At 48.4% G+C, this 9778-nt stretch overlaps 1 protein-coding gene across 4 annotated transcripts in view; it reads left to right on the top strand.

The window, feature by feature from the left end:
* Nucleotides 1-9543, top strand: part of hpf1 (histone PARylation factor 1) — a 40334-nt gene extending 30791 nt beyond the window's left edge. For all 4 annotated transcript variants that reach the window (XM_085976924.1, XM_085976975.1, XM_085976864.1 and 1 more), the window contains 2 exons: nucleotides 2987-3158; nucleotides 9247-9543. In XM_085976924.1, the coding sequence (XP_085833050.1) occupies nucleotides 2987-3158; nucleotides 9247-9378 (304 nt within the window). In that variant the 3' untranslated portion in view covers nucleotides 9379-9543. The remainder of the gene's footprint in view (nucleotides 1-2986; nucleotides 3159-9246) is intronic.
* The last annotated feature ends 235 nt before the right edge of the window (nucleotides 9544-9778 follow it).

The raw sequence follows: 9778 nt of genomic DNA, 5'->3' as shown, positions 1-9778 counted from the left end.
AGGGAGAGAAGGAGGAGAGAGAGAGGGGGAAGGAGGGAGAGGGGAAGGAGGGAGAGGGGGAAGGAGAGAGGGGGGAAGGAGGAGAGAGAGGGGGAAGGAGGGAGAGAGAGGGGGAAGGAGGGAGAGAGAGAGAGGGGAAGGAGGGAGAGAGAGGGGAAGGAGGAGAGAGAAGAAGGGGAAGGAGGGAGAGAGGGGGAAGGAGGGAGAGAGAGAGAGAAGGAAGGGAGAAGAGAGGGGAAAGAGGAGAAGAGAGAGGGGAAGGAGGGAGAGAGAGAGAGAGGGAAGGAGGAGAGAGAGAGGGGAAGGAGGAGAGCGAGAGAGGGGAAGGAGGGAGAGAGGGGAAGGAGGGAGAGAGGGGAAGGAGGAAGAGAGAGAGAGAAGGAAGGGAGAGAGAGGGGAGGGAGAGAGAGAGGGGAAGGACGGGAGAGAGAGAGAGAGGGGAAAGGAGGAGAGAGAAGGGGGAAGGAGGGAAAGAGAGAGAGGGGAAGGAGGGAGAGAGAGAGGGGAAGAGGAGAGAGGGGAAGGAGAGAGAGAGGGAAGGAGGGGAGAAGAGAGAGAGAGCGGAAAGGAGAGAGAGAGGGGGGAAGGAGAGAGAGAGGGAGGAAGAGAGAGAGGGGAAGGAGAGAGAGAGAGGGGGAAGGAGAAGAGAGGAGGGAAAGAGAGAGAGAGGGGGGAAGGAGAGAGAGAGGGAGCGAAAGAGAGAGGGAAAGAGAGAGAGGGAGGAAGGAGAGAGAGAGAGAGAGGGGGGGAAAAGAGAGAGAGAGAGGGAAGGAGGAAGCGAGAGAGAGGGAAGAGAGAGAGAGAAGGGAAGGAGAGAGAGAGAGAGAGGGGGAAAGGAGAGAGAAGGAGGGAGAGAGAGAGAGAAGGAGAGAGAGAGAGGGGAGGGAAGAGAGAGGGAAGGAGGAGAGAGAGAGAGAGGGGAAGGAGGAGAGAGAGGGGAAGAGGGAGAGAGAGGGGGAAGGAGAGAGAGAGAGGGGAAGGAGGAGAGAGGGGGAAGAGAGACGAGAGGGGAAGAAGGGAGAAGAGAGAGAGCGGAAGGAAGAGAGAGAGGGAGGAAGGAGAGAGAGAGGGAGGAGAGAAAGAGGGGAAGACGGAGAGAGAGGGAAGGAGAGAGAGGAGGGAAAGAGAGAGAGAGGGGGAAGGAAGAGAGAGAGGGGGAAAGAGAGAGGGGAAGGAGAGAGAGGGGGGAAGGAAGAGAGAGAGAAGAGAGGGGGGGGAAAGAGAGAGAGAGAGGGGAAGGAGAGAGAGAGAGAGGGGAAGGAGAGAGAGAGAGGGGAAGGAGGGAGAGAGAGAGAGAGGGGGAAGGAGAGAGGGGGAAGGAAGAGAGGGGAAGGACGAGAGGAGAGGGAAGGAGAGAGAGAGAGAGAGGGGAGGAAGGAGAGAGGGGGGAAGGAGAGAGAGAGGGGGAAGGAAGAGAGAGAGGGGAAAGAGAGAGAGGGGGGGGAAGGAGAGAGAGAGGGGAAGGAGAGAGAGAGAGAGAGAGGGGGGAAGGAGAGAGAGAGGGGGGGAAGGAGAGAGGAGGGGGCGGAAGACGATGAGAAGAGAGAAGAGAGAGGGGGAAGGGAGGAGAGAGATGGAAGGATTCTACTTTATCTTCGTCACCCCAAGCCTGGATTAGGGCACAATCATTACAAAACACATTGTCCCTTGGCCTCCTGAACTCAAGAGGAACGTCTGTGATCCAGCCCCTCTTTTTTTTTTTGTTTTGTCGGATTGGCCCTCTGTGAAGCACCTTGCGACGATTTTTCTATGTTCGAAGGTGTTATATAAATGCAATAATTTTTTTTCTTTCCCCCCCCCCTTCCTAACCCAGGGACACTGAAGCCAGTTGCACCCGCCCCTCTTTTTTTTTTTTTGCCACCCAGTCTGAAATCGGCTAACTCAGCACAGACTAGGGATCGGACCTGGGATCTTCCAAGTCTGTCTCGGTAACGACTCGCTGAACTCCCGGGGGGGCGGAGGGAGTCCCTGATATTCAGCTCCTTTTTTCCTCATTCTTTAGCTTGAGGCAATATTAAGGATTGATTTGTATTGTATTGTACTGTGGGAAGCCGTGACTCAGTGGGTCGTACTCACACCTCTGAAATCAGTGGGTTCGAGCCCCACTCCAGAGACTTGAGCACATAATCTGGGGCTGACACTCCCAGTGCAGCACTGAGGGAGTGCCGCACTGTTGGGAGGTGCTGTCTTTTGGGTGCGGGAACGGGTAGCACAGTGGTTATGTTACTGGACTAGTTAATCCAGAGGCACCGAGTCCTGGAGACAATGAGTTCAAATCCCACCACGGCAGCTGGGGAATATAAATTCAGTGAATTAAATAAAAGTCTGGAATATAAAAGCTAGTATCTGTAATGGTGACCATGAAAGTACCGGATTGCCGTAAAAACCCATCTGGTTCACGAATGTCCTTATCTGGTCTGGCTATCCACGTGACTCCAGACCCACTGGTTGACTCTTAACTGCCCTCTGAAATGGCCACGCAAGCGTCTCAGTTGTACCAAACCGCTACGACAAAGTTACTGTGAGAGTAACACACGGACTGCAGCGGTTCAAGGTGGCGGCTCACCACCACCTTCTCGAGGGCAATTAGGGATGGGCAATAAATGCTGGCCTTGCCAGCGACATCCCATGAATGAATTTTTTTTTTTAAAGGTGGATGTAATATTTCCCAAGACGCTATTCGAAGATGATCAGGGGAGTGCTCCCCCGGTGTCCTGGCCAATATTTATCCTTCAACCAGTGTCACTAAAAAAGAAACAAGATTATCTGGTCATTGTCACATTGCTGTTTGTGGGATCTTGCTGTGTGCAAATTGGCTGTAAAGTGCTTTGGAGCGTCCCGAGGTCGTGAGAGACGCTGTCTTTCTTTCCCCTTTGCCTTTAGATGAAATGCAGGAATGATGTGCAACATATGCATAACTTTTCTTCCATCCTGTGCGTAGAAGTAATAATCTGTGTCTTTCTTAAAAAAAAAAAAAAAAATAGGAAAGTCTTAAAAAGATCTGCAAAGCCATTGTCGAAGCTCCGACTGATGAAGCCCGGATTAAAGCTTTTGCCCCAATTCAAGAAATAATAACCTACGTTCAGTTTGCAAATGATGAATGTGATTATGGAATGGGATATGAACTAGGAATTGACCTCTTCTGTTTCGGCTCACACGTGAGTAGATGCAAATGGGGTTCAGCGTTGTTTCTAACTGTCTGAAAGTCAGATCCATAAATATAGGTTGCCTGCGGTAGCTCAGCTGCTTAAGGTAGTGAGTAGTTCAGCTAGACAGGAAGATCCCACCCACACACCTTGGTCTTTGTTCAGTTAGCTGCTCTCGGGTGGGGCGGCTAAAGCACATGTGGGTATATCTGAATCGGCTTCTTCGGCAGGACCTCCCAAACTCGCAACCTCCACCACCCAGAGGGGCAAGGGCAGCAGGCGCATGGGAACACCATCACCTCCAAGTTCCCCTCCACGTCACACACCATCCCGACTTGGAAATATATCGCCGTTTTTTTCATCGTCGCTGGGTCAAAATTCTGGAACTCCCTTCCTAACAGCACTGTGGGAGTACCTTCACCACACGGACTGCAGCGGTTCAAGAAGGCGGCAGCTCACCACCACCTTCTCGAGGGGAAACTAGAATAAATGCCGCCTTGCCAGTGAAGTCCATATCCCGAAAATTAATTTGACTTCTGCCTGGTGCTGGATTATGCTGAGCAATTTAGGGGCCCATTCTTTCGGAGACTCAACACAAACTGCCCACCCCACACCCACTGACCATCAAGGGCAACATTCCCAACTGACATGAGCCCGTTTCTTCTCCACCTCAAATCCCCGTGACGTGACTACTCCCCAGACATGGGGACCACACAAGCTGCCTCGCCTCATGACCTTGCATTGCTTCCACTGCAGCCATTGCCAAGAGACCTGGATGTCCTCCAAGTTGTCCTGCTGCATGCATCTCCTCCAAGCACCGTGCCATCAAAGCTTAGTGATTTCATGAAATAATTGTCCTCTGTATCCCTGGGCGAGAAAGACAAAAGACTGTCCAGGGTTCCTGCTCTCATTGCTGCCCAGAGCCATGCTGGTCGGTGTGGTGTATGTGCCTTTAAGAGCAATTATGGTGTATGTGCCTTTAAGAGCCCCAGGTGTGCGTAATGCCGGTAATTGCCACTTGGGCTATATAGGCCTGTGTATTGTGTATATCCTTTAGAAACTCCCCCCAGACTTGCTTAGTAAATACCTATGAACCAACTCCTGTCTTCAGTGTCTTTATCTACACACGGACACTACAGTGGCGACGAAGTGGAAACGGACTTACCTGCAATTCGGCAGCACCTCAAGGACATCGATTCCTCCAGCGTCCAGAAGACTCAAGGAAGTAAGAGAAACTGTGGTTTCACCAGCTGGCCAAGCTGGTGACCGGTACTGCGCTAATCCTTCCTGGGCGTCAGGCTGGAGCTCCAGCGGCGGGCTCTACAGCTGAGACAGGCAGCGAAATCGGAGGCAAGCAATAACAGACTGGGAGGGTGCACTCGAGAGACGGCCGGCGCGGCAAGCAGGTCAGCGTTTAGACCTCCGTCGGGAACGAGTCTCCAACAGCGAATAAACTGAAACCACAGTAAAACAGCGTTGTTATTGGTAGCAGCGGCAGGAAAGCGCGGGAAGCACCATATCGTTGCTACAGAGAGGGGGGAAAAAAAAAGCGCGGGAAGCGCCATATCTTTTCTGAAATGCCTAAATCTGGTAATATTGAGGCTTTTGATGGCGAAATAGAAGATTGGACCACATACATGGAAAGAGTAGAGGTTTATTGCACTGCAAATGGAATAACAGATGGAAAAAAAGCTTCAGTACTTCTGAACTTAATGGGCGCGAAGACATACGGGCTGTTACGAAATTTAATCACTCCAGCCAAACCAAAGGACAAGACTTTTAAAGAAATTGTTGATACCCTGCAGGAGCATTTAAACCCAACACCGCTGCTGATAGCGGAACGATTCAAGTTCTTCAAGAGAAATCAACACAAGAATGAAAGTAACGCTGATTACCTAACCGAATTAAGAAAGCTATCAAAGTACTGCCAATTCGGAGCAGGACTATCGGATTATCTTCGAGACAAATTTGTTTGCGGTCTCTTAAGTGAAGGAACACAAAAAAGACTGCTTTCTGAAAAAGATTTAACATTGGACAAAGCTTTCAGTATGGCTGTATCATACGAAGCAGCAGCAAAAGGAGCTGCAGAGATACAACAAGAGACACAGGACTTCGGCACCCATAAAATGACACAGGAGTTCGGAAGATGTTATCGCTGCGGCAGATCCACCCATAACCAGAGGGACTGCTGGTTCAAGGGCAAAACATGCAGGCAATCTGGTAAGATTGGACACATTGCACGGGTATGCCAATCTGGACACAATAAATCCACTGACCGAAAACAAAAAATCAATAAAGAAAAGTACAGGAAGGTACAAATGATGACGGACAATAGCTCCGAAGACCAGAATAGCGATAGCGACTCCGGAAACAAGAGACTAAGCTGTCTCAAATTACATAATGTACTTGCCAAAGAGGATTACCAAACCATTTGGGTTACCCTCACAATAGCAGGGTCCCCAGTTAAAATGGAGCTAGATACAGGATCAGCTCTAACCGTAATAAATCGACGAGATTACGAGAGGCTATTTTCGCATATACCTCTAAAAGACACATCCATTATCTTAAAAACATATACGGGGCAGAAAGTCTACCCCAAAGGAAAAATAAGGGTGCCTGTGGTATACAACGGCAAAGAAATACAAAAGTTGTATTTATACATTCTACAAGATGGTGGTCCACCGTTGTTGGGACGTGAATGGATAAGGAAGATACGTTTAGACTGGCACTCCATTCAGGCACTGACGGTGACCAGTAAGGAAAAAAACAATGATGACATCATACCTGAATGATTAAAAGACATCTTGGCCAACGCCAAAGAAGTGTTTCAAGAGAAACTAGGAACCTTGAAAGGCATCACCGCCTCAATAAAAGTGGAAGATACAGCAATTCCAAAAATTTTTAAGGCAATACGCAATACGCAATACGTCCGGCAGTCGAGGCAGAGCTGAAGAATTTGGAAAAGGCAGGCGTATTATCCAAAATAGATTGGAGCGAATGGGCAACACCCATCGTTCCAGTCATTGAAAAAAACATTGAAAAATAACTCTGAGGAACAGAAAAAAATTCGCATCTGTGGGGACTTTAAGGTGACTGTAAACCCGGTCCTTCACACGGTACAGTATCCTCTTCCGAGGATAGAAGATATTTTCGCCTCACTATCCGGAGGGAAACGTTTCACAAAAATTGACTTGGCACAGGCATATCTACAGATGGAGGTTGAGGAGACCTCTAAAAAGTATCTCACAATAAACACACACAAAGGCCTGTACCAGTACAATCGACTAGTTTTTGGAATAGCATCAGCTCCAGCTATCTGGCAAAGAGCTATGGAGCAAGTCCTGCAAGGGATTCCGGGGACTCAATGCTACCTAGACGACATCCTTATAACAGGAGAAAACGACAACGAGCACCTTGCCAATTTAGAGCAGGTGCTCACTAGGCTGAAAGAACGGGGCCTACGAGCAAATCGCCCCAAGTGCGAATTTTTCCAAAATCAGATATCATATTGTGGCCACATAATTAATAAGGAAGGGTTGCATAAGTCACCTGAAAAAATTGAAGCAGTTATAAAAGCCCCAGCACCTGAAAATGTTTCACAATTAAGGTCATTCCTGGGATTAATAAATTACTATCATAAATTTTTACCGAACTTATCAACTATTCTACACCCTCTTAATGATCTTCTACAGACAGGAGTGATTTGGAAATGGAACGAAGACTGTAAACGTGCCTTCCATAAATGTAAAGACTTAATCACATCCGAGAAAATTTTGGCTCATTACAACCCATCACTACCAATCAGACTGGCGTGCGATGCATCCCCTTACGGCATAGGAGCGGTATTGTCCCATAGATTCCCTGATAGCTCGGAACAGCCGATAGCTTTTGCGTCACGCTCATTGAACTCAGCTGAGCGTAACTATGCCCAGATAGACAGGGAAGCACTCAGCCTGGTATGGGGAGTGAAGAAATTCAACCATTACCTACACGGACAAAAATTTACCTTGCTGACTGACCATCAACCCCTCATCTCCATATTCAACCCTAAAAAAGGTGTCCCCATTATGACGGCACAAAGACTACAGAGGTGGTCCCTTTTTCTAGGGGCACACCAATACAACATTGAATACAAAGGGTCAAAACAGCATAGGAATGCTGACGGTTTATCACGCCTACCGTTGCCAACGATAGAAGCGGCACCTACAGTAGACCCAGTAGAGATATTCCACTCTACCATAGTGGAATGTCTACCGGTGACAAATTCTGCCATTGAAAGGGAGACAAGAAATGACCCTACTCTCTCACGGGTCTACGATTTAACAGTGAAGGGATGGCCAGCACATGGCGAACCACTGTTGCCAGCATTCTTGCAAAGAAGAGAACAGCTGTCAGTGTGCCGAGGAACCTTGATGTGTGGCTCCAGAGTGGTGATTCCACCCAAACTCCAGGATAAAGTGCTAAAGGAGCTTCACGAGGGGCATCTGGGTGGAGTGAAAATGAAGAACCTAGCTAGGGCGTTTGTATGGTGGCCAGGTATCGATGGAGACATCGAAGACATGACCAAGAGCTGCCTAGGATGCCAGAAGGTCCAAAATGCTCCGCCACAGGCCCCTCTACATCCATGGGAGTGGCCCTCATCTCCCTGGCAAAGGGTGCACATCGACTTTGCTGGTCCATTTATGGACTCAATGTTCTTAATCGCAGTTGATGCACACTCCAAGTGGCCGGAGGTAATAAAGATGTCCTCCACCACCACGGAAAAAACCATCACAGTATTAAGGACCATATTTGCCAGGAATGGGTTGCCGGAGCAGATATGTTCTGATAATGGACCGCAATTTGTGTCCGAAGAATTCAGAAAGTTCTTAAAGAACAATGGGGTAAAGCACTACACGTCCGCCCCATACCATCCCGCCACCAATGGATTGGCTGAAAGGTTTGTCCAGACCTTCAAGAAGGCCATCAAGGCCATGGGTAATGAAGACATAAAACTTCAGTGTCTTTATCTACACACGGACACTACAGTCGGGGCGGGGTGGGGGGCCTGTGCATGTGGGGACAGGATGGGGCTTGATTGCGGCAAAAAGATCTCTGGCCATTGGATGCATAATCCTAGTCGAATTCCCCTCTCTGCAGTGCTGGTTGCCTTCACGCTGCTACTTTTGATTAGTTGCCAAGCCACTCGAGTTGTGGCATGATGAGAAATGTCGATAGAGAGAGAATGTTTCCACTTGTGGGGAAGAGCATAACTAGAGGCCATCAATATAAGACAGTCACCAAGAAATCCAATAGGGAATTCAGAAGAAACTTCTTTACCCAGAGAGTGGTGAGAATGTGGAACTCGCTACCACAGGGAGTGGTTGAAGCGAATAGTATTGATTCATTTAAGGGGAGGCGAGACAAGCATATGAGGGAGAAGGGAATAGAGGGTTATGCTGATAGATTTAGATGAGGAAAGACAGGAGGCGGCTCGAGTGGAGCATAAACGCCGGCACGGACTGGTTGGGCCGAATGGCCTGCTGTTTTTGTGCCGTGTATCCTATGTAATGATCACGGGTAATTTTATAATGATTATATTACTCCCAAGTGGAAAACATTGGCAGTTGCACACGCCGAAATTTCAGCATTAAGTCGCAACACGGGGTTACTCGTATTGCGGGAGGGAGAGGGGGAAACAAAAGTGGAAAACGTACTCCAAGGAATTTTAACCAGTTCTGTCTTTGCTGGAGATGGACCTCGCACAACAAACTTTTTTTTATAAAACGAGTATTCAGAAGGTTGAGAGTTCAAGCCCCACTGCGGGACTTGAGCACACAATCTAGGCTGACACTCCAGTGCAACATTGATGGGGTGTTGTGTTGTCGGAGGTGCCACTTTTTGGATGAACTGAAGGCCCGCAACAGTAACTGCGCGTCCAAATAAATCACCGCCGGGGAAGGACTTTGCGACATTTGAGAGATGTGAAGTGCTTTCTTAATTTTAAAAAGCACCTTTTAATTTTAGCATTTGTTGAATGATCTGTAGGTGCATTGACTCTTCAGGATTAAGACTCTATCTCACAGAGATACTTTCTTCCCCTCTCTCTCTTCCTTTACAGTACTTTCACAAAGTGGTGCGGCAGTTGTTACCACTAGCCTACAAGCTCTTGAAGAGGCACCTGTTTGCTGAGATTATTGAGGTTCATTTGGCCAACCGAAATTGGGATGATCTGGACCAACTGAAAGGTTGAATTTGCCAAAGGGAATTCTGAATGTTCACACCGCATTGAATTTACAGACTTGCTGCATAAGCTACTAGAATGTTAGAATGTTCTGTCTGAGTTGTATTCTGTTTATTTTGAAGAATGGAGGCAGTGTTTTTTTTTCTACAATAAAGATTCTTTGGTGTTGTTTAATATTGTCTGTGGGTGGTTGGCTGGCTCAAATGGGGTGGTGTTGACATCCGTCCAAGGCGGCAATGGGCTGGAATTTGAATCCTACTTGAATGGGAATCGGCGGCCGGGGAATTCTCCACTGGCTAGAGTCATACCTAGCACAGCGGAAGATGGTTGTGGTGGTTGGAGGTCAATCATCACAGCCCCAGGACATCGCTGCAGGAGTTCTTCAGGGCAGTGGCCTAGGCCCAACCAT

Source organism: Somniosus microcephalus, chromosome 1 (genome assembly GCF_052327205.1).
Source record: "Somniosus microcephalus isolate GS21.2 chromosome 1, FLI_Smic_1.0, whole genome shotgun sequence".
NCBI classification, from domain to species: Eukaryota; Metazoa; Chordata; class Chondrichthyes; order Squaliformes; family Somniosidae; genus Somniosus; species Somniosus microcephalus.
The sequence above is the reverse complement of the archived record's forward strand: the minus strand, read 5'-3'. Positions and strand labels throughout refer to the sequence as shown.